Raw genomic sequence first — 27,315 nt, 5'->3', positions numbered from 1 at the left:
TTAATTTTTATCTTGCCTCAGAGCACTGAAGATATACAGGCACAGGACAGATTCTTTACTCATACTCTGGAAGAATTATTGCTACAAATTATAAAGGATCTTGAAAAGAATGCAAATTGCACATCGATGAAAATTAGTACTTCAGGGTGAGCGTGAATAGCCAAACTGCCTAACGGAGACAAAGATAAAGGTATCTTAGATGACACGAAAATTATGACAAGGTTTCAACCTCAACAAGACAGCATCCCACTGATACGAGGAAACCAGCTACAGATGAAAGCGATAATGCAAAGCGGAAGCCGGAGCAATCCAATCACTCAAAAATGGACTTTATCTGTTGTGTTAGGGACTTCGGCCTTAGCGAATTGTAATGCTATCAGGACGAAGGGTGAGACGTGAAAATGAGGCTGAAAACATTAAGTCTCACCTCGCCGAGTCCGTACATCCGCCTGTGATAGCTAATGCGTACGACACGTTTATCATCCAGTGAAGCGCCATCTACACCATCAGGGTCATGGACAACGATTGGCGGAGTACCTGACTGAACGACATGAATAGGCACACGGTAAGCACGGCTTAGAGCCAAGATTTCCGGCTCGCCGCCCCACATTCCGGAAGAGCGTACGTTTTCGCAGTAGCTGTGGAATTGGCGTGGACTCATCAATCCTGCATTTCCAGCACCCACACCGTCTTCACCTTCAGTACTAGGAAGGAAGGGCAGAAATGCGTCTGGATGAGAAAACATATATGCGGCAGCCGCTGCACGTGTCGTGCCATAGTGAGCAACAGCAGGAGGAAGTATGTTGAGAATGCGTAGTTGGTCTGCTATAGCAGCATACAGACAATGTCCGTCGGGGTTGATCTAGAGAGCGGAAACGCAAGTCAGGTGGTGCAAAAATGATCCATGCGCAGCAAAATAGACTCGCCTCGTACATTATTAGCCCTAAATCATCACATACGGCTTTGATGACCTTTTCTTCATGACGGGCCTCCTGCTCGATTCGCGCGTCCGCTTCCCTGTCGTCATGAGTGAAGCGTGCTGCATGTTCTGCAGCCTTGCGGAGCTGCTCAGTCATGACAGCCATGAGCTTCGATCTCTTCCGGAGCTTCATAGCAGACGGGGGCGAACCTTGCGTGCCTCGAAGCGGGCCCTACTGTCCTTCTTTCCAGCCGCTGCCTCGATTTCGTCGGCCTTGTTGAGCTGGACCTGCTCGACGACTGTTGCGGCTACTTGCTGAGAAGTATTCCCTTCGTCGATCTGAGCCATGAGATCGTCGAGTAATTCGTCATTGTCGACTTCTGGCGCCGGGTTTTCTGGCTTGGGCATGGGAGCTGCTTTCGACTTCTTCTTCTTTGACCCCATGGGCGGACAGAGACCGAGGTATATTTCAAGATACAGTACGCTTCTTGACGACAACACAAATAAAAGTGTCTCTGGCGCAGGGTGGGAGACGTCATGCTGATTAGTCATACTCCAAGATCTCATAAATAGCTTGTTTCTCATAGTATCATAGCATCAAGGCACTTCTACACTTGTTATCATTACTAGCAACGATGTCTCCTACCAGAGTTCCCCTTATATTTGTGCGTAAGCTATCAATAGAAAATCATAATATTGCTTATGCTGTGTGAATGTAGGGCACCATGACGATGGGCGTGCAAGGGAAGAATGGAGTTAGAAATCACGACCTCAAAGATTGCCAGGAAATAATCGATGTTTTCTACAAACACGGGAATAAAGAGCTCGATACTGCTCGCGTGTATGCTGGCGGAACCACCGAAGAGGTATGTTGCACATAAACCAGAGATAAGCTGAATCCGGATATAGCGCACCCACAAATATACTCGCATTTATTCAGTATCTTGCTCAACTGGATCTCAAAGATTGCACTATTGATACCAAGTATGTAGCACTCATCTATGTTCACAGGGTGGCATAGTGAAAGTCGGGAATTAGAGTCTATCCAGTCAACCCTGGGGACCACCATCCCGAGAAACTGCGTGCAACTTTCAAGACGTCGCTCGAGAAACTCGGACGCCCGAAGGTGCGTGTCCTATATCTCCATGCTCCGGACAGGAGTGTGCCGTTCGAGGATACTCTCCGGGAGATGAATAACATGTACAACGAGGGCCTCTTGTGAGCGCATATATCCAACTTCATATATATACTCACGGAAACTATTGTTCCTATCAGTGAGATATTTGGATTGAGCAATTATGCTGCATGGGAGGTTTGTGAGATTTATATCCTCTCAGTTTGTATATAAAACTCGTATATGGATTGTTGCAAGGTAGCGGAAATAGCAATAACATGCCAGAAGAACGGCTGGGTGCAGCCAAAGATCTACCAAGCGTAAGACACCCAACGTCTCACTGGCTTTGTATGCTTATCTATTTTGCATGTAGCATGTATAATGCGATAACGAGGAGCATGGAATCAGAACTTGTTCCATGTTGTCGCAAGTTTGGCTTGCGCATCGTTGTGTACAACCCGTTGGCGTAAGTCAATTAACCCCCTCTAAACCAATAGGTATCTACATCAGTAATCTCCACCCTTCCCTTTAGTGGTGGATTCTTCGCAGGAAAGCTTGTTTCCGCTAACGATGCCCCCGAGCCTGGTAGTCGCTTTGATGCATCGGCAGGTCCAATGGGTACAATGTACCGAAACCGTTACTTCAAGGACGGATTCTTCCAAGCATTACCTCTTATCAAAGAAGTGGCCGTACGTCTCTCTCTAGCCATGGGCATCACGACCCTTTCCAACTATTTAGTATACCAACTATTTTATTATTGTGCTCAGGATAAGCATGGTTTACGGCTTACAGAAATCGCTCTTCGCTGGATGCAGCACCACTCTGCATTATCGCCAAGTGACGGTGTTATCCTCGGAGCGAGTAGCGCTGCTCAGCTTGAGCAGAACTGTGTAGATTCGGAGAAAGGCCCTCTACCGCAGGATGTCGTTCAGACTCTTGACGAAGCGTATAAGGTCGTTGGGTTCGATTCGCCTGCGTATTGGCGTTAACAAGAGTTATTGGTATTTAGTAGATGCCTTGCTTCAGTGTCATTTTGTATAAGTATAATGAGTAAATGGTATAAGGAAATGAAACGGGTTGGATATATCAAAGTTCAAGCATGGTTCCTTCATATTAATAAAAGCAGAACAAATTGTACGAAGCTTTCTCTATTGATTTTATTATCATTTATTTTCCTATGCGCTGCATCTTCCACAAATCATCACCAAGGTACATCTTCAGTTCAACACCAACATCCTTATTCACCGACTTGATCTCCTCCGTACTGAGCTTCGTGAACCCAATAGCTGCCGGATGTTCCTTTCCCTCACAGAAGATAGCAACAGGCTTGCTGGCCTCAATCGCTTGATCAGTCGGCGGTAGCTCTCCACCTGGAGATGTGAATCCACGACACATCATGTTCGCACCTGCGAGAAGGAACCGGATTGCGCCTCGATCGACTTGGAGACGGGGGAGGATTGATGGGTCTATTCGTTACCATTACAGCCGTGCAGTACGTCAGCTACTCGTACTGTTGCGACAGCGGGAAGGTTGAAGTTTGAGAAGGGAACGCACATTTTTGTACTAGCCAAAGAGTGGGATACAACTGTTCCTCATGCTGCTGGAAGAACAACGGGTCTCCGTTCACCGTATATATCGATATGTGATCTCTGCTGTCATACCAATCATAACACCACCGTCAGCATCAGCATCACCAGAGTATATGCGCGATAAGGTGAAACGGGATGAAAGGGCAATGAAGGGAGAGGACAACCAGGAGGAAGAGAGACGAAAAGAAATAAGATAATGACCATTTAACATGCACGAGTACCTCTTTCTTCGGCCAGATCTGCTCTAGCTTCTCCGTGTCGACTTTGAGATCCCTGATCAGTGTATCACGTATAGCGCGCTGTGCAGACGACTTGACGTTCGTCTTGCCTGTGATGTCGCTTTGTGCGAATCTTTTCCGAGGACCCGTTGAGTTATAGAATATAGGGAAACATGTATTTGAAGGCTTACTTTTTGAACATGTTTTGTTAAGATGGAAGGAGTCTGGTCAACGTCATATGTAGCAGGAAGATAATTGATGTAATGCGCCGATCTGCACGTGACGAAGGAACGGGAGAAAATCAATTCTTTCTTAAAGTATACATCAATACTCTTCAAATGACTGCCAAATAATCTACAAGGCAGGATGAGACACATCCAGCACTATAATCACGATTTCATATAAGGTCTTATACCAGTACGATAATAGAGACTTTAATCGATCAAGTAAATTGAATACTAATATACAAATATCTTTCCTCCTTTACAGTTCATGACTAGAATACATAGAGTAGCACATGTGTATTCTGAAAGAAGGTTGAGTACTATGTAGTTCTATCGGTTGTATGTAGCTATATATTGAAGAGATTCCGGAACTAATCGGAAATTTCCTGCCTTGAACAATACTCAAGCGCTTACAGTGCAAGATAGCGAACGCGTAGAGCAAGTACAGATTGTGGCCCATGCTGGTTCGCTGTACAACACTGTTCATATCCAATCAAGAATTAAAATATCTGTCGCCCAGTGAATCCATGTGGACTCAAGAACCCAACACATGTCACCAAACAACAGACCCCTAACGACTCGGCATATTCGGGCGGCCGTCAAAGGAAACTGCACAGTGTACGTAGTACTTACAGCCACTGATGTAGATAAAAGCAGACAATCCCCACATCATCTGAGATATCAGATAGAAGAGGGCGTAACCATACATTAATTTCATGAACACTGGACGAGCCACTACCGGCACTGCACAAGTTGAACGTGACTTTCTTACCTGTGCAAAAAGATTCACGAGCTGTAAAATTTGAAAATCGGTTGTGAAGCCAGTGAGCAGGTACACGACGATACCTAGCTGTGGTGCTCATCGGTTGCAGGAGTGGCGTTAGGATTAAAATTTACTAACCCCAGTAACTCCGGAACGTGCCGGAGTTGTTAGACAGCTGAATGCTAAATACCTACGAATACCGTCGCTCTTGCAGCGCACAGGGGACAGCGACCGGGAAAATGGCTTGAAGCGTCGTGTAAATGTCGGGCAGAGGTTGCAAAGCATAAAAAGATTCTTCGCAATGCGTAAAAACCGGAAATGAGGAGTCAAGGAAGCTTCTTCAAGGAGCCCAGTAAACTTTGGAAGACAGAACAAAGAAAGCGTCACGGAGGAAGCAACGACAGATCCAAGGTTCTTCGGATAGCGTCGAAGAACCCTGACATTGCTGAACTTTGAAGATTAAAGTCTGACGACATTCTATCTCCCGACCATATGGAGAACGTGGTGCATCCTCGCCCACCGGTTCCAACGGAGATGACATGGGCTGCGATAGAGAAGTTATGACAAGACTAACTTGGATCAAAGTTTGCGGAGTCGATTTGAACAAGACGTAGATTCGGTCCGGCTGTCGCCACTATCTTCTACTCGAGCCGCGGTTGCATGTATACATTCATTTTGGGGAGTCTTCCGCGGCGCGGTTTCGACGAGGCGCTGAAGTATTACCGGCGCATACCGAGGATTGCGCTATATCCGGCTATCGAATGATCGAAGGTCCGAGACTTCGAAGCAGGGTGTCATTTCAAGTTCATTTGGGAGGAGATATGATCACGAGGCTAGGATAGTGGGGATTAGGTGCCCGATCGTCATGTCCCGTCGGTCGAGAATCTGGGGCCAGTAATTATCACCGATCATCCAAAGCAAGGAAAAGTGTGGAGTCGAGCACAGGCCGATTATCACTGGGCACAGCACAAGTCCACCAGGAAAGGCTCAACCTGCCAAATGAACAAAAACCCCGTGAGAAAAACAAATTGCACATAGATGCGTGCACATGGAGTCTGAAATGAACTGCTGAACCGGGCAAATCCCGCACTCCGGAGACGGCGCGAAGTCCATTCCAGATCGCGAAGCGCAGCACACCGACTTCCCCCAAGTCTATATCGGGCTGTGCTTCCCTGCTTCGCATGTGCCCAGTGAGCTGCGAAAAGCTGGAGAAGAGTGCCGGCACGAGTGGAAGCCAAAGAGATGGGCTAACCGAAGGTGTGCACCTGGCTGCAATCGGTAGGACGATTGCATTGTTTCGGTCGGGCCCCGAAACGAATAGCATGACGCGCATAGTAAGCTTGGATTGCTGCGTTGTTTCTGCGGCACTTGATACATGCGAACAGCGGTAACTGCGGTTAGATGGCACAAATCTGAGTAGTGACTGAGTGTTGACACAAGGTTACAAGGTTCGAAGCAGGAAAACATGAGGCAGAAGATAACCACTAGCACCAGAATGACGACAGTGACAAAGGCAGTTCAGGAAGATAGCAGCGCCGGACGGAAAGAAAAATGAGCAGCAATTGACTCGAGAATTGATCCCACACTGCGGTGTTGACTCATAAAGTGTGGCTGTATGATTGTCTCCAAGGTCCGGGGGTGGTTTGAAATTAAAACAAAGGGTGCACAAAATACACTGGAATGATGTGAGGTCTTTTAAATACGTGGCGACAAAAGATTCTGCTGCTGTGAGCCTGCTGGAATAAATGCTGTGCGCTGGCAGTGGGGATTGGGAGGAGACAAATATCGGGACGCGATAGAAATTCTAGAAGCCAAAGAGGCGCGTCCCGGACGGATATCAGAAGGCACGTCTAGCGCGCGGCCCTGAGTCCTCCCATCCCATAGCTGACGCGTTCGACTCACTCTTGCTCTCAGCCTTCACCACCGCACAGCTAGGGCTCCCGTGTTCGAGTCACTGCTTCCATCTAACCATCACTCCTCTTGTAGCTTCCTATACATATACTCTCATTCTCGCACCCACTTCCTCTGCAACCGTTCACCACGTACTCACTACCGTGGAATTCATCCTCTCGCTCCACGAGCGCTCGCACCTGCTATGGACGCCCTCAAGTCCCTCGTATCTCCCTTAGTCGGCGGTGCCGCAAGCAATAGTCTCGTCGATGGTATGAAACTCGTCGTCCTCGGTGGGACGGTTGAGACAGCTCGTCGTATATCCAGCTCTGCATGGTATGTTCCTCCTGGTGACTCACTTGTCTGACTAGTCTCTCAAACTCAACCCTTCCCTCTCAGGTCATCCTTTGTCAACTGTATGTCATTTTAGAATGTAGTTGTTGATAGCCAGTCGTTAAAGTCGTGTATAGCCTTCTTCCTCACTGCCCACTTCTCTGAAGAGGACTACCCCTATGATTGGCTCATGCTCTGGCTGTCTAAGCGCCCGGAGTGGCAGCGTTCTCGCGAGTTCGAGACGACGACCCGCACCATCTCGCCAGGCATGATGTCCGGTGCCATGGGCGACAACTCGTTTGGTGATGATGACTACGATGGCGCTGAGCCTTCACGAGTGGATGATCTTACTCCTGGCATGGCAAAGACACGAGTCGTCTTTCAGCCGACTCCTGATAGTACACACACAATCTATTACCGGGGCCATTGGTTGCGAGTACGCCGATCGCGAAACAAAGACAGCGATTTGGAAGTTCTGTCGGTCAGGTGAGCCACCTGTCTCTCACTGACTTTCATCTTCCCATTTCTTGAAATGCCCGCGCCTCACCCGATCAGGGCCGCTCGGTTCTGCTGGTACCGAACAGGCGCCCTTGTACTCGCCATCACTCGATCTCGAGCCATGTGCTGACATGTACTTTTTCACACAGTGTCGTTGCACGGAATAACAACATCTTGAAGCAACTTGTGCTCCAAGCGAAGCGCGAATATGAGGCGGAGGCCGTGCATCGCATACAAATTTATTTTGCTGACGTACATGGGTCCTGGCGTTGGACGGACTCTCGCCATAAACGTCCAATGGAATCTATTGTTCTAGAGCCTGGTGTGAAAGAGATGCTCCTGGCTGATACTCGGGACTTCTTGAAATCAGAGAAGGTTGGTTTAGTTTCCTTGGATTTATATTGCTCGGGATGTGCTAATGCAAATTTGTTCATTTTGTTTCTCTGTATAGTGGTATGCGGATCGGGGTATTCCTTTCCGCCGAGGGTACCTCCTACATGGCGTTCCTGGATCTGGCAAGTCCTCGCTGATCCATGCCATTGCTGGTGCTCTCATGCTTGACATTTATGTCGTTTCGTTATCCTCGTCATGGATGAATGATTCGACACTAACGACGCTCATGGGTCGTGTTCCCGCCCGTTGTATCGTGCTTCTCGAAGACCTCGACGCTGCCTTCACACGTTCGACGTCTCGTGACGCTACTTCTACCGGTGCTCCGGGAAGCAAGAAGCGTGGTGGGTCAAACTCGTCGGACAACAAGGATGATTCCGACGATGATGATAACGAGGATGAAAACGGCAAGAGTAAGAAGAAGAAGAAGGATGATTCTCTCTCAGAAATCAATACGTTATCGCTCTCTGGTTTGCTCAATGCGCTTGACGGGGTTGCTGCCTCGGAAGGTCGTATCCTATTCGCGACAACAAACCACCTGGAACGACTTGACCCGGCGCTCTCTCGGCCTGGGCGGATGGATGTGTGGATCGAGTTCAAGAATGCGAGTCCGTGGCAGGCCGAAGCTCTGTTCCGCAATTTCTTCCCCAGTGCGGAGGAGGAAGAATCAGAGCCGATTGTTGAACGCGAGGGTGAACTCGATGGCATCAGTCTACCGAGCGTGCCTGGCACTCCTACGACCACTGCCTCATCCGGCTCATTTTCCGACATTTCTTCACTTTCCATCAGCGGTTCATCATGCGAAGCCACTCCATCGAAGGCTGCAGCCACTCAGCCGCCCCGCACCGGATTCGGTTCCCAAAATACCGCATATCTTCCTCCTCCGCCCGATCCGGAGATTGCTGCTGCATCACACTCGGCGCGTCCCCTTAGCGCAGAGTCTCTGAGCCGCTTAGCAAAGCAATTCGCGGATTCCATTCCGGCAGGCGAATTCAGTGTCGCGGCATTGCAAGGCTGTAAGTGTCATGTTCTGTAGTACCTTTGAATCATTGTTCATTGCTTTATAGACTTGCTTAAAAACAAGTCGCGACCCGAAGCTGCAGCAGAGGGAGCAGCAGCCTGGGTGATTTCAGAGCGCGAAATGCGTGAGCGTCTCCAGCGAGAGCGGGAAGCCCGTGAAATGAAGGAGAAGCTCGAGGTGAGACTAGATCGTACTTGAATCGGTTCGACTTTTTGGTGAATTTGCTAACCTGTAATGCTGCAGAGGGAACAACGCAGGAAGGAGATACGCGAGAAGCGTGAACGTGAAGCGCGTGAGAGGGCGGAGAAAGAGCGCAAGGAGCGTGAAGAACGGGCGAGGAAGGAGAAGGAAGATCGCGAAAAGGTGAATAATGCACCTTCATCAGACGTCCGAGAGGCAGGGCCTAGAAGCGAGAGCTCTGAACCTGAGGCAGAGGCAGAGGTGGAAAGCAAGGATGGGGATGAGGACGGGGAAGAGGATTGCTGAAGGAGGACCGAGGCTAACTGCGCTCTTGCCTCAACAGACAACCTAAACAGATGCATCCCTTGAGCCGACGACTGAAAAGATTCCCCGAAAAGTGACTTTGAATCGCGGAGATCAAGCGAATCATTTTTTTCTTATTTTGGAGCCAACGAATGCTACGCTATCAACAAGACTTACATATCGTTCATCGCAACTGACCAGACACTCAACCCCCGCATTGGCATTCATGACCATCCGGATCTAATTTGCGCCTGTATTCATAAAATTCTATTCTGTTATCTATCTTGCTCTTTTATCTCTTTCCCCCATTTGTGTACCCAAAGTCGTTTTTCCCTTACAGTCTCGAGATCTCTTCTTACGTCTGATATTCTTGCTCTCTTCGCTGTTTTTGCTTGCTTCGTGTGTCTATAACTCGTGTCATCCGGTTTCTTCTGTGGATGAAAGTTTGTGTCGTATTAGTGGTTATATACAAGGCATTGATGTCTTTGACTTCCCTGTGTCATATCCGACTGATCATAGGGGCTACTAATCAAGGGTGCTATGTCCAATTCATATCACGCATGAGGTGAAGATATGAATGCCGATGAGCGATGCTAGCGCCATGGGTCAATGCTTCACACCACAGAGTCTTTGAGTTCAACGAGTCTCCTATCCACTACCTGAAGTTTCGGGAACGAGTGGCCTAGTAACCTCGCTATTGAAACTTGTATCATCCGGACTGCTCGGCGACGAGGTGGGAAGATTGTCTCTCACGGAATCTGGCCTAAGCTTAACTGCGGATGTTATAAAATTTATTTAGTGCTGTTTGGTTAGGGATAGATGGTACATAAACAGAAGTAGTTTTTTTGACAATCTTACAATGCTGGCTACTTGATCTCGTAAATCGCACGTACTTGTAGCGTTATGTACTCAAAAATCACTCCACGCAGCGCTGCACAATAAATCTCAATCAGCTGAGTGTAGTAACAGCATAGCAACAGAGCTTCGGTGTAAACATAGCACAAGCAACGATTTGATTGGACAAGTGTTTCGGCGCCCCGCATTATTTGCTAATCATGGCTAGTTCCGTGCTTAGCGACACAGTCAGCAAGCAAGAGTATCCAAGGCTGTCTCGCCCACTTCCCTTATCCTCATCGCACCTCTACCTGCCCTGTACGTCGTGGCCAAGAGCCAGCGCTGCCCGCTGCCTGCAGCCCTCGGCCCTTGCATCAGCACCAAGCTGGTCCAGTGCAGCCGCTCCTTAGCTTACCGCGCACCCCCTACTTAGTTACTTTCATAAACAAGCTCTTTCTGGTGGACCCCCCATTCAGACTCGAGTCGATCTTCGAGTTTTTTTCTCCGCTAGACGACTCTTGTAATCTTTGTCACATATTACTGTGTCCGTTGGTTGGATCAACCCCGATCTACCAACTTGACCGGGAGCACGCTGCTTCACGCAGAGTCTCCACACAAGCGAGTTACCCACACTCAAACCAGTCTTGCCCGAGTATAGATAGGTTAGTGCCGTTTCTCTGCAAGCTGATGCCAATGCTTGTGGTGGCGCGCTTTTTGCTGTGGACTAGTATACGGTTACTGACGACAATTGTCTCGAATTCACCAGGTTGACCTCACCAGCACAGGTTGATTCTCTCGCCGATTGCGCTTTCCCTTAAGTTGCATACATCGTGCGACGATTGAGTCCCTCACTGGTTCTCCTACTTTCGCTCGTTAGGACTCTCTTTCTCGACGGTTTCTTGCGTCTGTCGCGTAACCTTTCAGAACCTCTTGCTGCTTGACTAGGCTTTCGACGTACTGATCGCCCTGGGACCGTATATGTACGGTTTACTCTGTCCTTCCTGTTGGTGCCAACGCCTAACATTCATTTACTAGCTACTACTAGTCAAATTGACTCACTTTACTGCGATACTTATTACTCCGATTCAAGCGTAATTGCACGGTCGACCTGTTTCTCTCCTTTTTAACGGCCGCACGCTACCTGACCCTTTCGTTTCTCACACGTGCCCATATCTACACAATGTCGACTACCACGCTCAGCTCTATTATCCAACCCTCCGACACAGCCACTCTCTCACCAATAACACCTCGTGGTGATACTTTTGCTGCGCCCATTCGGAACTCGCATGTTTCGTCAGATGACGATGATGAAATCGTCTGGCCGATGTCGTCACAATCCAGCCCGTCTTCCACTAGCCCTGCAGCTGAGGGGCGACATGATAGGATACCAGATCCTAGCATGACCCCTCCTGCAGTATCTTTCCGTAACGACATTAATGAGAAGCTTAACGATAATAGTATTAATAAGCATGATACGCGGGACGTTGTTGGACAGCGCTTAGGCGACCATTTCTTGGACGATTTTGTTCTCGAACGTGGCGATTGTGGTTCGAAGGTTTGGACTCCGCCACCGAGTACCCAGCGCTCGCGCAAGCGAGGACACCGCTCAACGAGGAGCGAGTCAGCGATACCAGCACCCCAGCTCGTTGAACCTAATACAGCGCAGCAACGTGTAGAAGGGTCCTGGGCTGACGATGTAGATGATTTGGAGAAGCAGCTTAAACGCACTGTTTTAACAGAACCTCCTGTTCGTCCTCGTTCGACGCCATCGAGTGCTCAGCCTCCTCAGAAACAAAGTTTGACCCCGCGAAAGCAGAGATCTCCGAGGAAACAGAAGGACCTTCCGCGACAAGCAAATAAATCCGCGTCTGCTACAACCCCCAAGCCCCTTGATACAATCACTGCCGCTCATTCGTATCCATCTCCTGCGGCATCGCCCACAAGTAACAAAATATCTCCGACTGAAATTTCTACGCCTTCAAAGACTAGGTCTCCGGGCAGGAAGAAATCAAAACAAGGGAAGGGCAGGAATTACACAAAGAAAGATGCACCTGCACATTACACACTCCCCACTGCACCCTCTACCGCACCCTCTACGCCTCGTGGACTTGGGACGCGGTCCATTGTTGACGATGTATCGGAGTACGGAGATGCATTCCTTCCACCATTGACCGTGTCCGTCCGTCAATCCGAGACGGGCCATTTGTTGGACGTAGCGTATGACGAGGCAGTAAAGTTCATGAATGCATTCATCGAAAATCCTGACTATTACACATCTCGCGCATCACGCCTTACATTCTTGCAGGCGCTTATCGTAGAGCTCGGGCTTGTATCTGCCACAGGCCCCGAACGCACTTTGCCTGGGAGTCTTACCGCAGCAAAGGCGTTGCTCAAGTCACACGCATTCTTGAATGTGAAGGACTATCTATCCCTTCGTGAGCAGGGCCTTGACGCGTTACGAAATGCCATGCGTCCGAGCCGTGGTGCACTGGTGCGTGATTTACGCGGTAGGAGCGGTCGACGGGCGAAGCTTGGCTGGATAAAGGAGACTGGGCTGAGTGTTCTGCTTGTCAGCTGCCAGCACTAATTGAATCCAGGCTTCGGGTATATTACTCCCGCTTCTTTGTTGTTCGCATGAAGCGTTTCTATTGCCATTTCCGCATCGTGATGGTGATTAGCGCGCTACGCGCTTGATAACTTTTCCTGCCTGCTCGCGTTTCTGACTCGATTCTTCCGTTGCCCCACATTCTCCACTCTAAACGAGAACGATCATTTATACTGTCTTTTCGGAGTATAGCGTGTATTTTGTTGTGCTACAATCGTGTATTGTAATTTGTTCTGACTTACATGCGATTTTGAATTTTCCTGTCGGTGCGATACACCTTCTTTGTTTGGGAAGAGGCATTGTGGGGAGGACATGAAAATGAAGTATGGAAGGAAATGAAACGGAAGGACCACCATCGGCTCAATCGGTTGACGGCATGATGACGCCGGAAAGTTCGATAAGAAGCATGCCGATCGCTCCCCTTTGAGGTGATCGGGGGTCCATTGCATGTCCGAAAGGGGCACAAGGGTAGTGGTGACTCGGCTAATGTTATGGTGGCTCTGGAGAAAATGAAGCGACAGAACGAAAGCGCGTGCACAGCCATACGTATCAAATATAGGGCGTGAGAACCGTTGACTGCAGTGATTTGGAATGCCAGGACAGCCAATCTAAGTATGGAGCAGGGTGAAAAGGATTAGCTTAGCATTGGATTAGGAGAGAAGAACTTGCCATGGGAGTTTAATCCTGGGGGAAATAGGTCTGGACAACTGAGCAGGGATTCAGGGATGTCCCTAAAAGGAGAATGAAAATTTAGGACTCGGAAATTATGCAACTGACATCAGCAGGTAATAATAGGACTGGTGATAGGGGTCTTACTAGATCGGAAGCCTGATCTCCATCCTTGCGCGGTAGATATCACGGTCTCTTTCTGTTCTCGTTCCTTTCGATTTCTCTCACTCCCTCTCCCACTTCGATTCCCCCTTGCGACTCTTCCGTCCCACACTCTCTGCTTATCCTCCTGCCTCTGCGCTCGCTGGCCGACGACGACGACATCGACGACGAACGCACCAACGACGAATCCGAATATCACTTAATAATCGAATTCTTCTAGTAATTTTTAATGCACGCTGGACACGCTCGCTTCTCGTTCGAGCCACTTCCCGTCACCGAATCTCCGCCCAACTCTACTCCCGTTCCTGAGCCTCTCTCACCGCTCTCGGACCTTTCGCCTTCACCCCCGCTCACCAGTGCCGTTCAGGGTGCACGAACGCGTCTAGCTTCGGGTTCGGTAAATCGTCCCTCTCAACGCCGTCGCGATGCCGCTGAACATTCTGCGCCGCCACCCACTCCTATGCAGTCTGTTAGACGGATACGCCCATTAGCATGCACGAGCGCTAATATGAATGTGAATACGGCTTCACCAGTCGTAAACTCTCAAAGTGCGGCTGCTGAGAAGGCTTGGAAGGCGGACGCATGGAGGACCAGTGCGGGAGACACGCAGCCGCAGGCAATAATTGACTTTCCACCAAAGCATGTTGTACTCCATCCGGATGACGTGAACAATAAAGTTTTCCTTGCTATTGGACGGGCGTTAATGTCGGTGGTGAGTAGTATTTTCCTTTATTTTGCATTCATTCTACCCTTTGTTACCTTGGTGGCCCCCCCCCCCCATTCCGGTGCGCAGCGCCGTTCTTTCTATATCTGCAACCTTTGTACAGAAAGGGGCTGAACTCAACATGAGTTTCGCACGTGGAAGAATGGGGCTCGGCCCTACGAATGATTCATTATGCGTCTTTCTTTACTCATTCTAATTCCGGACCTTCGCGATTGCGTTCGTATGCTAATCCACATCTGTCCTCCTTGCAGAATAACTGCGCTATGACCATCAAGGACCTCGCTGAACTGTCAATGCGACATGGCATGGTCTGTCAAAAGTGCGTATATGCGTGTATATTGTCCTTCATTCGCTTCTTACGTTGACGTCGTTATCACGTAGTGTGTCCGCCGCTTCGCAGGCCATCACCTTCTTTATTCGATCTCACCTCAATCGATGTGAAGAAGAGCAGGACTTCCCTCTTCTGCTTCGTCACGTGCTTTCCGGTACTCAGCGGGACGACGCACTTGCGCCTGCTCTATATTCACGGACAGGAGGAAATGTGACAAACAAGGACAAAACCGCTCGTGACGAAAATGGCAACCTTAAGGAGCGGATCACGTGTTTCCGTCGCGGAACAACAGTTTGGTATCTAAGTCGCGCTGCGGGCGCCCCTTGTCCATTTGCTCGAGTAGGCATCGCATTACGTGACTATGCCGAGGCTTCTGCGATCAGTAGCGTTGAAGGCAGGAGAATCGATGGAGATCTGTCCAAAGGCATCAAACGAAAGCGCGAGCGAAATTTGAGAAGGCGAGCGGGAAGTGGACCCGCGGCTCGACGCGACGATGAGGAGGGATCGTCGGAAGAAGAAAAGAGGCCACAGAAAATCAAGCTTACACTGCGCCTTCGCCCATGTCTGACGACTATGCGGGAAAAGACTGAGGTTGAGGAAGATGATACCCAAGATTCTTCAGACTCGGACTCGGACTCCGATGCGCAAGACGAACCGATGCAAGTTGACGCACTCGTAGCACCGGCTTCCGGAACGTCTGGCCCTTCGGCCCGCAAATCTGAGCCTACGTGGACGTTTCCACCTTTCCCTATCCAACGACGCATCTCCATCCCTCCGTATACTCCGTGTGAGGAGACATACCCGTCCATTTATACCTCTCCAACATACGCTTCCTCATACTCTGAATGGCCTGCGATTACCAAGCCTAAACTGGAGCTTGCATGCGTGGATTCCCCGCCCAGACAGAGTTCATCCGGTCAAGGCAGCTCGACCCAACGTGAACGTGCTCCCAGCGTGTCTTATAGTGTTGCATCCCCACCTCCAGACTCTGATGATGAGTTTGGGTTTGATGATGACGGCGACGATGACGCTTCCTTTTCGATGTCACCGGAGATTCGGTTTAAACGAGAGGAGGACGACTTCCGTTATGTTTGGCCGGAAGCGGCACCCTCGACTTCGTCAATTGACTTAGCGCGTGTCAAAACTGAACCTGATATTGACGACGAGATTGGGACGGGACCCTCTAAACGCTCCTCGACACAGACTGTTAAGCAAATCAAGCTTGAGGACGTTGAGCTAGACATTAGCTCATTGACTTTGGCAGCCGGAGAAAGCCCGACACTGGAGGCTCCATCGTTCGAACTTGATCGGATTATCAAGCAAGAGGAAGATGACTTCGCATATCTAAATGAAGGCTTCTCCTGGGGTCAACCTGTAGATCTTACCCACGACGATGTATTCGGACCCGATTGTGATGCGACCTCGCGGGTAATAGTAGGGGACGATGTGCTCTGGAGGAACGTCGAATTACTGGGTCCTGACACTGTGGATCTACAGGACCTGGAGGACGGTGGCTGGGACGAAGAGTTTTCTAGACATGATTGTGATGGCTCATCGGGAACAAATCGTCATGCACATCATGAACAAGCTGATAGCTATGGTCATAATGCTGGTACTCGTCAATCACCAGAACACTCCGTTTCTGTTCCCACCTCTCAAATTCCGAACTCACCAGCCCTTACGCTTGAGTCGTTAAGCCCGCCTCCATCACTCGCCGGTTCCGTCCATGCTTGGTCCGTCTGTTCTCCAGATACAGAGATAGATAGTGTCGGACCGGCCTCTCCACCCTCGTTTGCCGGGCCGGAAAGCCCCTCCGTCTTGCGAAGCGATGATCCTCCATTGATCTTGCAAACGAATAACAGCGATATCGGGCGCTCTTCTCCTTGGACGATTCCGGGAAGGCAGGTTGGATCGACAGTACCGTCAAGGCAGGCCATAGCCGTTCGATCAGAGGATATTCCTAATATTCCGTTGTCCGAACGACCCCCGCTATGGGAACGCGGAATGTGCACTGAAGAGGACGTTGAGGAACATCTTCTCGAGCCAGCGCGGTCGCTGGAAATGCTAGCTATTAAGCATTCTGCACGCGCTGCCCCTTCTATTGAGGGTGCTCTAAGCGCACCGGAGCCACCGTTAAGTCCGCAGGAGGAGGCAGTTTTCCAAAGTCTATGTACATTCCCCGATATGTCGTGGGAGGACGAGCCTGACGTGAAACAAACCGACGATTCGGATGCACCCGAGGCAATTGCTTCTCGTTCATCGGATGCAAACTTCGTAGACGTTCTGGCGGCAGCAAGGCGTCCAGCTATGCGGTTACGTGAAAGGCGGCAAAGCAAGCGTCTTACGACGGAGTTGGAGCAGGCGCGAAAGCAGACCACGGAAGTTCCTTCACCACCTGATAACGCAGTTGAGGAAAGCGATACAGACTCCGAATCTGAAGACGATCTTCCAACGCCGAGACGGGAAAGAAACACCGCCTCGAAATCTAGCAGTAAGGATAGCAGCAATGCTGGTAAAGGTCCATTACGCCGTTCGAAGCGCGTCGCGAATGCGGTGGCAACGCAGCGCAATCGCGAGCGGCTTAGGCGGCGAACCGCGACATGATTGATTGTTCATCGACGCGATAGTTGAAGTCAATTTCCCCAGTTATCCAGTTGTATTTTTTACATCCATATGACCTTAACCTCCATGCCCTATGTTCTATGCCCCTATAGCATCCATTTTCATACTCCTCGTTACCCTACCAACTACCAAGTACCCGTAGACATCAACCGACATCTTTGATTTCCGTTTTTTCGACGAACCTTCCTTCTTAAACTTCCTCACTTAAATTCACAGAACGCCCAACCCCCGAAAGAGAAGTACAACAAATAATTACATCGTAGCTGTATAAATTTATTCAACAACTTTGTCCCTTTTCTCGTTTGTCATTTGTCATTTGTCTACTACTCAAAGAAACGTAGAGATGTATCCTTGAAACTGTTTTCATATTTGTCTTTTTCTACTCGTTTATTGACCACATATTTTTTTGTCTTTTTGCCCGAGTTCTTTCATGGCTTGACTTGGGTATCGCAAGTAACTTAGCTCCTCGCGTGTTAAGCGCTGTCCTCCTCTAAATGCCATAACAGAGGAACACACTTCAAAATCGTGATAAGAACTGCATTGCTTCACACTGAATAATAATCATTTTGAGTTTGAAGATTAAACTGGACAGGCAAGCACGCCCGCCATGCAAGTTATGATTTTATTTTCTGAAGTGCTTGTTCACATCATATTTCGTATTCATTTCTAGCACATGGGAAAGTTACAGACGAGCGTGACTTCTACACGGATGTGAATGGTATTAATAAAAAATACTTGCATCTACTTCATCAATGAATAATTTGGTGAAGACTAAGAGACCAAGGCATACTTTATCTGGAGACACTAGAAGTAGAAATGACAAGGGAAGGTTAAGGGCACCATGGAATGCAATGGAAGACAAGGCTAAAAAGTGACGAGCGCAGCATTCTTCTTCTTTCCGAAAAGGTATATAATAGCTGCACTCGAATAGACACCAGCAAGAATACCAATAATGACGCTTATCACTAATTCACATCGTAAGCAAATCAAGAATAACTTGAGATAGAGGATGAAGAGCTACGCACTCTTTCTAGCGAGTGTCAAACTCTGCGTGTATTCATCCTGACCAGTCCCCTGGTTTTGCCCGGCAAGGCCACCTGCAGCGGATAGGCCGTCCTAAGATATTCAAGGGATAATCATGATAAGCAATTTTAGAGCATCCAAATATGTTCAACGCTTACGGGGACAAGAAGCAGGATACCAGTGAGCATAGCCGTGAACGCCGTACCTCCAAACCTGCGCGAATAGCCATTGCCCAGAATACCGACGAGCCATGATCCAATCAAACTAACATAGTCCGGATGATTACTCAAACCAAGCGTGATGTTGCACAACCTCGTGATCCAGAACGAAACACAAGCAATACTGACCATAACCACCATCTGTCGGCTATACCAATGTTGCTGGTTGTTCATCGAAGAACAAAAGGCGAAAAGTGGGATAAGGAAGAATAGTGACCAGTATGGTACAGGTTGCAAGTACCAACCCCAGTTCTTGTCGCGGAAGCAGCCCTGTACGATATTAGGAGGGCCAGGGGCAGAGCTGTTCGTAAATGTGAAGTAACCTGTGAACGTTGCATTGCCCGAGTTGCCGAACCCAGAACCAGTGCTGTTGTATGCTTGATAGTAACCTTGGATCATTGTGCTGCTGGCGAGTCTGGCAGCTGCTGCATGGGCAGCGCGACGAGCAGGACGATCGACGAAGAGAAACACGTCCGAACCCAGAGTCAAACCGAATCCCTGCGTGCATGTTAGTAAAATTCGTACGGCAGATGTGTCCGAAAGTACACTACCAGATATAGAGACGTCATTATACCCGAAACGATCTTCGGTCCTCCTAGTAGTTGGCTTTTGCCCGCGATGTCTAAGGAACCCGAGACTAGATGTGAAGTCAAAATAGGAATTACAGTATAAGTTGTTGCGACGTACGAATCAGATATCCCGGAAGGAGAGAAACTACTCCGGCAGAAGAAATCGCAGAGAAACACCATATTTGAGTATGAAAGCTAGCAAATCCTCGCGCAATGAAAGAAACTAGCGCAGCTGCAAAGACCTCCGATCCACTCGCCGACAAATCCGATTTAGACGCGATGTTTTGCATTACACGGACAAGTACTCCCATGACACCGGCTACCCACATGTCGTTGAGACTGCCACCGAAGGCAACACCGCAGATAAGAAGGCAGGTAATGAATGACAAGACATAGCGGGTCTTCGGCCCATATTGGGGAGGGGAATTCAACAACTTCCGAAGCTGATATACTCCGTCGGAAGCGTACATATCATCGTGTAGTACTGAGCGATAAACACTGTGTGTGCTGTGGATATGTCCAAGGGCCAAGCTGACACCTGACTTTATTAAGCATGTTTCGGATGACTTTTGCTCTGGATTGCCGAAAGAGACTTGGATTATTCCAGGAGTATGTTGGAACTGTGCCTCCAGCTCAAACACTTTAGCGAGAGAATTCAGTTGCGCCTCAATGCGGTGAGAGGGAGAGCCAAACGCAATTAATGCCTTGGCAAATATCAAGATAAATTTTTGATAATCTTCTGGGGCTAAACGGTGTAAATCAGCGGAGGACATTCAACTTTGCGCAGTGAGCCACTAACACTCTACATGATACTTGATGACGTGCTTTCCTTTTCTCCTACGATCCCGATACGATTTATGCGCATCATCTCTTAAATCTCCTTGAGTCCACGCAGAGCGGTTGTTGCCTAAGCCTGCAACCTCTTGTGGGTGTCGGGGCCTTTGAGGGGCCTCATCGATGAGATATGTGTCTTCAACTTTATCATTGATAGCCTGACTTCGGTTAAAATTGTCGAGCTTATCATCTTTATCAGGGTATGAGTCATCGGACCAAGAACTCGCGGTGCTAAAACTACGAGTAGAGGTGAGCTTATTTGCTGCGGGCTTGTGCGTGTCATTCGCAAGCTGTGCAGCAGACCGCTTGATATGACCAAGGAAACCCTCCCCGTTGTTACCATTTCTTTGTTCATAGGATTCATGAGCGCCAGGCTGTTTCACTCCAGTATTCGTTTCATAAGCAAGCGATGGCACTCCCGCAATCGAAGAACCGCGTTGAGATGAAAAATCTCCCGAAGAATAGTGCTTCTTACTCGCGATGCTGCTTCTGCTGCCCTCCGTCGCGGGCGCGCCACCTCTAAGTGTGGCATCGCTCATCCTCTCAGGACGAGCAGCGCTAAAACGGTTTCTGTCCTCGTGAATACTTGGTTGGCTGTACTCGCTCGACGAACGATAGGCAGTTATGTCTTCTTCAGGATGATGAACCCCTCCAGGTGGAACTGCGAGGGTGGCACGTTGTGCAGACGTGGTACGGGACACAGAGTTATTAATACCAGTGGCAACAGCGAAAGGATCGGAGTTGTTGGCATTTCCACTGCGCGAGCGGCGCAAATAGAGACCATTCGAATTAGCATGCTCACCCACAAAACGATTTGCAGAAGAGCGGCGATGCACTCGAGGGGGCGATGGACTGTCTGACATGGTTGAATTAGAGAATCGGAAAATGTGAGAGACGTTAGAATGTATTATAAATGACTTACCAGAAGTAAGCCAGTCTCAGTTGAAATATAAAAATCTGTGTGGCTGACAGTACTCCTTGTAATCAAATAGGGATATCCCTTGGTGGGGATAATTGTCCTCGCTAGTGCAAGTATCTAAAGCGAGCAAATGCAGTCGTGACATGGGAGATCAGAACATGGATGGTCGCCAATGCGATGGCCGTGATGCATCCAGGGTTGAAGCTGAGGTGCCAAGTAGCCTCTTTGTTACATGAGTGCAGGATATTTTACCAGACGAAATTTTTGAGATATATACAGCATGTTTGTTACGCAAGACGAAAGTAACAAAGGACCCGATTTGTTTCTGCACAATTGGGGAAATTTTATGAACAAGGAATATTTTTCATAATGCCGATGTTGATGGGTGTTTGTGTGAACTTCCCACCTTGTCACAGTGACCAGAGTAGATTTTCGATCTGGCCTTGTCTGGCGTTTGCTACCTGGCCCAATACCTTTTAGTTCTCCTAACTATTCGTCTGCCCGGGGCACATCTCTACATAAAATCGGATTTATTGCGACGACATCGTCTACGTCTTCTTTGTAATCCAGCTCTTATAGTCGTGCCCGTCATTGCCCTTCTCTCTTCTCCACGTCTTGCGCAAAACACTCACCGTCCATCACCACGATTTTGGCTGTCTCCTCGAAAATCACTCAACTCAGTCATAATATCTAATTTTCTAGCTTTGGCCTGCCAAGATGTCGTTGTCTGCACAGGAAAATCCGGCCTACCCGAGGACATCGTCAGGAAAGACTCCTCCACCGGCACCGTCTGCTGCATATGCTAAAAGGTGCGCCGACCTCTCACTTTCCGTAAGATCTCACGTAGACGAGGCTTATTTGTTGCATGCTTCAGAGCGAGGGAGCTTCAAGCAGAAGCTACTGCTGCAAGGTATAGGCCACCTCAGTTAAGGGCGATGGCTTCCACCGGTTCGCCGTCCAATGATCTGCCGCCTTCCGCAAATGCCGCGACAGAGTCTTCTCCGCTGCCACCGACCAATTACCCTCAGGGTCACAGGAGAGCAAGGGCTGGTACCCTACCCTCCAATGTCCAGCTTGCTGCTCAACGATTTGCAGCTGCCTCTGAGACACTTCAGAACCTTCCAAGCTCCACAGATTCTTTCTTGGACACCTATGGCCAGCAGCCGGCGACAGCAAGTGCTTCGAGCATGGCATCCGCAAGGCCTGCTCTACGTCATTCTGCATCGATTGCATCCTCAGCTGTAACGTCTGCTATCACAGAACGTAACAGCCGCTTGAGATCCGGGTCTCTGAACCTACCCGGTGCAACAGGCCTGTCTAACGTGTTTGGAGGAAGTTCCATCTTTTCCACGTCTTGGCTGTCAAATAATCGCAATGGATCTAATTTACCTGGCTTGGACGAGTTACGATCGGTGACGTCTATGGACTCTGCGGATGATTTTGATGTTCACACTCTGGACTATCTTGGCCTGGATGATAATCTACGTCCTCCACCGGCAGCAACGCTTACCGAACTTCGTACGCAGGCACAAGCTGCTATTGCTGGTAATCTTGCAAATCCTCCTCGGCATCGAGCGAGTACTGTTTCGGGTCCATATCGTTTGAGGCCTGCTGCAGCAAGCTCCTCGCTTTTAGCTACACCAAGTGCTGATGACGAAGAAGCAGTGCTCATGGAGGCCTACAATAGTGGATACGGCCAACAGCCGGTGGATAATTATGACAATGGAATGTCTTCGGATTACTATTCGTCTCAATATGTTGCGAAGGGATTTAAGCAAGGTCAGCACCTCGGAATAACGAGTGCCAGTGCCCGCCCTCGTGCTATTTCCGTAGGAGTGCTTGAGGATCCGTCCCGTTCACTTCAACGCGGTTTGCCAACATCGGATTCTCAGCAAAGCCTTTATTCCAGTGGTCTTCTGGGTGACCAGAACTCGCTTGCTGGCAGCCTCGCACTGGCCGCCGGTAGCTCGACAATGAGTAAAGTCAGTCCGAATGCGACATCGGCCAATAGGTATGCTGCGGGTGTTGACACGCCGGCTGGACGTGTGAATACCTATCTTGCTGCGCCTCCACTGCAAGGGCGGTCTCTCTCTCCGAAAACGGAAAATGCCCAAACACAGCAGACGCAAACTCCAACGCGTTCGTTGTGGATCGGCAATCTCGATAGTTCCGTCACAAGCGAGCAACTTATCCATGTTTTTGCCCCTTACGGCGCGATTGAGAGCTTGAGGCTGCTGCCCGAAAAGGTATTGTTCACCATCTTTGCTTCTTAGGGAAATGATTGACGCAGAGTAGGAGTGCGGATTCGTAAACTTTGTCGATCAAGAAGATGCCATACGGGCCAAAGATGATGTCCTGAACCGTCTTGGTGGCCAGATTGGCATGCCGAATGGAGCGGCTGTACGCATCGGATTTGGCAAAGCTGAGAGCGCCCCTGTCGCCCCTGCTAAGGGCGCCTCTGGTCCAGGTACAACCGCTGCTCCTACTGGCCCAACGAAGAGTTCGAGTGGAAATGGCGCGAATAATATGGCTGGGATTGAGTCTCAGCTCCAGTCGACACCAACTCGTGCGCTGTGGATTGGTTCTATTCCTTCCACGACAACACCTGCGACCATCTTGAGTGTCTTTAGTCCTTACGGACCAATCGAGTCTGCGAGGGTTTTGACGCATAAGAACTGCGGCTTCAGTGAGTAATATTAAAAGACCCTAGAGGCATTTAATTAAGAGTTTTTCCTCAGTAAACTTTGAGCGCTTGGATGATGCAGTCCGTGCCCGCAAAGCTCTCAATGGGCGTGACGTCCTCGGAAGTGATGTGGGTGCTATCCGCATCGGGTTTGCTAAGGTACCAGTCAAGAATGGCAGCGAGGGCGCTAATGACGGCGAAACATCCGCCGCACCCGCGAATACCAGTGTTCAGGGTGTGGGCGATTTGAGTGTAGGCGCTACTATTCATGCACTCCGTAGCATCAAAGGCGCTTCAACGATCCCTGCCGATCAGCAGGTTATCGGTGGAGCAGTTGAGAACTATCGTTCTAACCTTCTACTCAGCATGGTTGGTTCTGGCATGCACACAAGCATTCCATCTAGTGACGGTGCAGCGAAGCCAGCTGGATGGGTGCCTTCAGTAACCGAACAACAGATGGTCATGAAGTTGTTGAGTGAAGGTAGCCCTGATGCTGAGGCTGATATCTTGGCACTAGCTGGTAAGTCAATGTCTGTGACGTCTTGGAAACTAGCAAGTGAATATCTTTTTAAGATTTCCGCCCTCCGACCATGTATTACACGACCATTCCACTCGTTTCTGAGCGTCCAAATAACAGACGCTGGGACGCTTCGAAGCTTCGAGAGCTGCGTAAACGATTGGATTCTGGAACCCTGCCCGTTGAGGAGATTGATCAAGTAGCTGCCGATTTCTTGGACGAAATCGTCGACCTTGCCACCGATTGGCTTGGCAATGTCGTAAGTTGACAAACGAATCTTATCTTATGTGTATGGTCCTAAATAGTTTGTCCTCGAAGGTTGTACAAAAATTATTCGAAAAGTGCTCTTCGGTACCTAAGTTCGCTATGCTAGAGCGGTTAGCACCGCATCTCGCAATGATCGGGATTCACAAAAATGGAACATGGGCCGCCCAGAAGATTATAGAATGCGTTCAGACGCCTGAAGAGATGTCTCTTGTTGCACAAAATTTACGGCCGTTTGCGCCGCCCTTGCTTCTCGATCAGTTCGGGAACTATGTCGTTCAGTGGGTATTATAACTTATGCTGTTGCGTCATATGATTTATTTGCTGTCACTTCATAGATGTTGTCTTCGCTTTGGTTCTCCAGGAAATGACTTCATCTTTGATGCTATGATTGACCGACTTTGGGAGGTCGCTCAAGGTCGCTTCGGTGCTCGTAGCATGCGCGCGTGTTTGGAGAGCAATCTAGTGACCGTTAGTCAGCAACGTCGTGTCGCAACAGCCATAATACTCAATTCGATCCCACTTGCGACAAACCCGAATGGAGCTCTTCTTCTCACTTGGCTTCTGGATACATCTGGATTCCCGTCACGTTACAGGTTGCTTGCACCTCGGTTTACCCCGCATCTCTCGCACTTGTGCACGCACAAGTTGGCGTCGCTAACGGTTCTTCGCATCGTCAACCAGAAGGTTGAACAGGATGCCTCAATTCAGATTGTCGATTCGCTTTTCTTCTCACCCGGCGACCACGTCCTCACCGATGTTCTCGGGGATCAAGTCAATGGCGTTGCTGTTGTGCACAAGATCCTCACCAGTCCGTTCATCGACCCAGCAAAGCGACCGGCATATCTTGACGCGACGAAGCGTGTCCTGATCGAACTCAAGGTCATCGCGACTCAGGCGTATCGCCGGCTTATTGAAGAAGTTGGGCTGCCTGTCTCCAACTTTGCAGCTAATTATGCGGCAGGGATGAATCAGGCCCCAGGCGTGAAGAAATCATCGTCCCAGGGCAGCTACTACGGCAGTCCAACCAATGATCAGAATCTCGCGTCCATGATGGCTGCTCTACAGATGGGCGGTCAGTCCCACATGACACCTCAGCATGGAGCATCTCAGCCCCAACTTCAGATCGATCCGACGTACGGGCAGAGCCCGACTCAAGGTCCCGGTCTAGCTACTAATGGGCGAGGACCTCGGACGGCAAACGCTTCTCCGGGAACTTTCTCTCCAGCAGGTGGTGATTCTTTTAATCCTTTCGCACCCACTTCTCCTGCCATAGATCAAAATGCTGCTCGTCAAGGCGTACGTCGCAATGGGAATGCCCCAGTTATGCAGGCACCCCAACCTTCGATGTCGCCGGCGCCAATGCCAATGCAGTACGCTACACAAACTCCAAATCTTGGCCAACCGGGAGGCATGATGGGTGTGCCAGCTCCGTACGGCGTTCCTCAGCAACAAGTACCACCACAAGTTTATCAGGCCTACATGTATCAAATGTATCAACAACAAGGCTCACCGAATATTGGTGCATACCAGGCTTGAAAAGGATAGGGCGTGTACACAGGTATTATGGAACAGCAATAAAATGTCTTTTTCTTTCCTATGAATTTTTTTCCCCTCTTTCTGCTTCATGACATTTATGACAAGATCGATCAAAGCACTTCCACGCGCCCCCTCAAAAATTCGTCTTGCACTGGGACCCTTGCTGTTCTACTCTTTTACTTCGTTGAATTATGTGATACCCTCTCGCAATACCCTTGCCTTTCCTTTCTGCACCACTCATTTGATATGACTTAAGGATCAGCATGGGACTTTGCTCTTCAAGCGTCAGCTCGCTGGGGATGCCTAAATATTGTCCTTCCGCATTCTTCTTCCTCTCTGTCCTCTTCGCGCTACTACTAAGTATCGTTTTCTTCAAGTTGTCGTGTTTTATCATCTTGTATACACAGTTACTACAGGGCAGTGTACCAAAAGTTTATAACTCCCGTAACATAGAATGACCTTGTGGTGATGGAAATTGGATTTTGTCCGACTTGGGCGCGTTGGGAAAGCTTAAAGGAAGAAAGGAAATTATGTGGCTTCGTTTACGCCATTATGGCGGGCGTGTGGTAGGTTTGCTGTCAATATCCGCACACGAGTCCGAGGAATCGTAAGGGCTGTCGGTTCGTGGGATGTTTTCGCGAGCCAAGAGGCGTGAGCTCGGTTCATCATGTGTACAAACAATGCTGTCCCTTGAAGAGGCATGGTGGCCAACCTACTTCACAATTCTTGGCGCGGGATGACGATTTCTGCGTTCGTTGTGCTTATCTTTGTCTTGCATGGACGCTTAAATTGCTGAGCCGTGACGGTCCGTTGCTTGGCCCGATATCTAAGCTAATTGTAATTTGTCGGGTTCGATATAAAGAACCACGGCATGACGGATACAGAATTTAGGAATTCATCAAAGGATAGATGGCTCTATAGTCCTTCGCGGCATTCCGTGAAATTATGTATTCTTGAGTGTAGGTAGTCATTACGAGCCCTGGAAACCATGTTGCTGGTCCTTCAAAATACATAGAGTAAAAGCAAGCGTTGAAAGAAAACCATATGATTATAATCTTCTTGCTTATCTCCGCTATATCTTTGGACCACTCGGGAGATATATGGGGTTCTCGGAGGAGTCTGTGCTACTATTTGTGCCGCAAGCGCTCAGTACACGGCTTCCAGATTTCTTCGAATAAACAAGGTTATTATAACACGAGCATTCCGGATCGCAGATGTTGTTACATATGAGGATTGAGCATTGACTAACCATATATCTCTGGCCTGCAAAGTGCGCTTACGCTTGCTTTATGCGACAATAGGGTCCCGATCTTATTTACGGCGTGCATCTGAAGGTAGCAACGTTGCATCACAGGCGTAC

At 49.1% G+C, this 27,315-nt stretch overlaps 9 protein-coding genes across 9 annotated transcripts; 5 read left to right on the top strand and 4 right to left on the bottom strand.

Annotated features, from left to right (window-relative positions):
• Window positions 1-11: 11 nt before the first annotated feature.
• On the bottom strand, window positions 12-1,439 carry FOMMEDRAFT_18209 (cysteine proteinase). Its single transcript, XM_007264075.1, has 3 exons — window positions 927-1,439; window positions 428-862; window positions 12-373 (listed from the first exon to the last, which is right to left on the bottom strand). Exons 1-3 carry the CDS (start codon window positions 1,110-1,112, stop codon window positions 314-316), a joined length of 681 nt encoding a protein of 226 aa, XP_007264137.1. The 5' UTR covers window positions 1,113-1,439; the 3' UTR covers window positions 12-313.
• Window positions 1,440-1,650: 211 nt separating this feature from the next.
• Window positions 1,651-3,110, top strand: FOMMEDRAFT_104392 (Aldo/keto reductase; the record flags this gene model as incomplete). The annotated part of the gene is made up of 8 exons (XM_007264074.1): window positions 1,651-1,785; window positions 1,860-1,903; window positions 1,958-2,137; window positions 2,195-2,231; window positions 2,292-2,353; window positions 2,407-2,499; window positions 2,566-2,722; window positions 2,801-3,110. The coding sequence occupies 8 exons, from the start codon at window positions 1,651-1,653 to the stop codon at window positions 3,020-3,022; spliced, it is 930 nt and encodes a 309-aa protein (XP_007264136.1). The 3' UTR covers window positions 3,023-3,110.
• A 14-nt stretch (window positions 3,111-3,124) lies between these two features.
• On the bottom strand, window positions 3,125-4,042 carry FOMMEDRAFT_166285 (uncharacterized protein; the record flags this gene model as incomplete). The annotated part of the gene is made up of 4 exons (XM_007264073.1): window positions 3,125-3,499; window positions 3,588-3,685; window positions 3,824-3,973; window positions 4,032-4,042. 4 exons carry the CDS (start codon window positions 4,040-4,042, stop codon window positions 3,201-3,203), a joined length of 558 nt encoding a protein of 185 aa, XP_007264135.1. The 3' UTR covers window positions 3,125-3,200.
• Window positions 4,043-6,761: 2,719 nt separating this feature from the next.
• FOMMEDRAFT_18207 (P-loop containing nucleoside triphosphate hydrolase protein) lies at window positions 6,762-9,933 on the top strand. The gene is made up of 7 exons (XM_007264072.1): window positions 6,762-7,053; window positions 7,117-7,133; window positions 7,188-7,536; window positions 7,698-7,923; window positions 8,000-8,954; window positions 9,006-9,136; window positions 9,203-9,933. The coding sequence occupies exons 1-7, from the start codon at window positions 6,923-6,925 to the stop codon at window positions 9,443-9,445; spliced, it is 2,052 nt and encodes a 683-aa protein (XP_007264134.1). The 5' UTR covers window positions 6,762-6,922; the 3' UTR covers window positions 9,446-9,933.
• Window positions 9,934-10,546: 613 nt separating this feature from the next.
• Window positions 10,547-13,141, top strand: FOMMEDRAFT_139285 (uncharacterized protein). Its single transcript, XM_007264071.1, has 3 exons — window positions 10,547-10,938; window positions 11,043-11,256; window positions 11,312-13,141. The coding sequence occupies exon 3, from the start codon at window positions 11,457-11,459 to the stop codon at window positions 12,861-12,863; it is 1,407 nt and encodes a 468-aa protein (XP_007264133.1). The 5' UTR covers window positions 10,547-10,938; window positions 11,043-11,256; window positions 11,312-11,456; the 3' UTR covers window positions 12,864-13,141.
• A 675-nt stretch (window positions 13,142-13,816) lies between these two features.
• Window positions 13,817-17,775, top strand: FOMMEDRAFT_18205 (uncharacterized protein). The gene is made up of 3 exons (XM_007264070.1): window positions 13,817-14,424; window positions 14,688-14,755; window positions 14,818-17,775. Exons 1-3 carry the CDS (start codon window positions 13,942-13,944, stop codon window positions 17,369-17,371), a joined length of 3,105 nt encoding a protein of 1,034 aa, XP_007264132.1. The 5' UTR covers window positions 13,817-13,941; the 3' UTR covers window positions 17,372-17,775.
• Window positions 17,776-18,188: 413 nt separating this feature from the next.
• Window positions 18,189-19,972, bottom strand: FOMMEDRAFT_104387 (DUF1212-domain-containing protein; the record flags this gene model as incomplete). Its single annotated transcript, XM_007264069.1, has 5 exons — window positions 18,189-18,354; window positions 18,415-18,505; window positions 18,571-19,128; window positions 19,182-19,267; window positions 19,318-19,972. 5 exons carry the CDS (start codon window positions 19,970-19,972, stop codon window positions 18,254-18,256), a joined length of 1,491 nt encoding a protein of 496 aa, XP_007264131.1. The 3' UTR covers window positions 18,189-18,253.
• Window positions 19,973-21,424: 1,452 nt separating this feature from the next.
• Window positions 21,425-26,295, top strand: FOMMEDRAFT_119427 (uncharacterized protein). Its single transcript, XM_007264068.1, has 7 exons — window positions 21,425-21,761; window positions 21,827-23,198; window positions 23,248-23,638; window positions 23,691-24,155; window positions 24,209-24,411; window positions 24,471-24,697; window positions 24,755-26,295. The coding sequence occupies exons 1-7, from the start codon at window positions 21,670-21,672 to the stop codon at window positions 25,953-25,955; spliced, it is 3,951 nt and encodes a 1,316-aa protein (XP_007264130.1). The 5' UTR covers window positions 21,425-21,669; the 3' UTR covers window positions 25,956-26,295.
• Window positions 26,296-26,388: 93 nt separating this feature from the next.
• FOMMEDRAFT_153331 (uncharacterized protein) lies at window positions 26,389-26,657 on the bottom strand (the record flags this gene model as incomplete). Its single annotated transcript, XM_007264067.1, has 2 exons — window positions 26,389-26,445; window positions 26,502-26,657. The coding sequence occupies 2 exons, from the start codon at window positions 26,655-26,657 to the stop codon at window positions 26,389-26,391; spliced, it is 213 nt and encodes a 70-aa protein (XP_007264129.1).
• Window positions 26,658-27,315: the final 658 nt, after the last annotated feature.

This window comes from Fomitiporia mediterranea, assembly GCF_000271605.1.
Source record: "Fomitiporia mediterranea MF3/22 unplaced genomic scaffold FOMMEscaffold_3, whole genome shotgun sequence".
NCBI classification, from domain to species: Eukaryota; Fungi; Basidiomycota; class Agaricomycetes; order Hymenochaetales; family Hymenochaetaceae; genus Fomitiporia; species Fomitiporia mediterranea.
The sequence above is the reverse complement of the archived record's forward strand: the minus strand, read 5'-3'. Positions and strand labels throughout refer to the sequence as shown.

Excerpts from the sequence above, each read along its gene's own strand:
- FOMMEDRAFT_18209 (XM_007264075.1), bottom strand. The coding sequence starts at position 1,112 with ATGAAGCTCCGGAAGAGATCGAAGCTCATGGCTGTCATGACTGAGCAG. Across the intron at positions 863-926 it reads TAGGGCTAATAATGTACGAG|ATCAACCCCGACGGACATTG; the intron begins GCGAGTCTATTT and ends TCCGCTCTCTAG. Across the intron at positions 374-427 it reads GGATGTACGGACTCGGCGAG|CATTACAATTCGCTAAGGCC; the intron begins GTGAGACTTAAT and ends TCGTCCTGATAG.
- FOMMEDRAFT_18207 (XM_007264072.1), top strand. The coding sequence starts at position 6,923 with ATGGACGCCCTCAAGTCCCTCGTATCTCCCTTAGTCGGCGGTGCCGCA. Across the intron at positions 7,537-7,697 it reads TTGGAAGTTCTGTCGGTCAG|TGTCGTTGCACGGAATAACA; the intron begins GTGAGCCACCTG and ends TTTTTCACACAG. Across the intron at positions 9,137-9,202 it reads AAATGAAGGAGAAGCTCGAG|AGGGAACAACGCAGGAAGGA; the intron begins GTGAGACTAGAT and ends GTAATGCTGCAG.
- FOMMEDRAFT_139285 (XM_007264071.1), top strand. The coding sequence starts at position 11,457 with ATGTCGACTACCACGCTCAGCTCTATTATCCAACCCTCCGACACAGCC.
- FOMMEDRAFT_18205 (XM_007264070.1), top strand. The coding sequence starts at position 13,942 with ATGCACGCTGGACACGCTCGCTTCTCGTTCGAGCCACTTCCCGTCACC. Across the intron at positions 14,425-14,687 it reads GACGGGCGTTAATGTCGGTG|AATAACTGCGCTATGACCAT; the intron begins GTGAGTAGTATT and ends TCCTCCTTGCAG. Across the intron at positions 14,756-14,817 it reads CATGGCATGGTCTGTCAAAA|TGTGTCCGCCGCTTCGCAGG; the intron begins GTGCGTATATGC and ends GTTATCACGTAG.
- FOMMEDRAFT_119427 (XM_007264068.1), top strand. The coding sequence starts at position 21,670 with ATGTCGTTGTCTGCACAGGAAAATCCGGCCTACCCGAGGACATCGTCA. Across the intron at positions 23,199-23,247 it reads TGAGGCTGCTGCCCGAAAAG|GAGTGCGGATTCGTAAACTT; the intron begins GTATTGTTCACC and ends GACGCAGAGTAG. Across the intron at positions 24,412-24,470 it reads CCGATTGGCTTGGCAATGTC|GTTGTACAAAAATTATTCGA; the intron begins GTAAGTTGACAA and ends TTGTCCTCGAAG.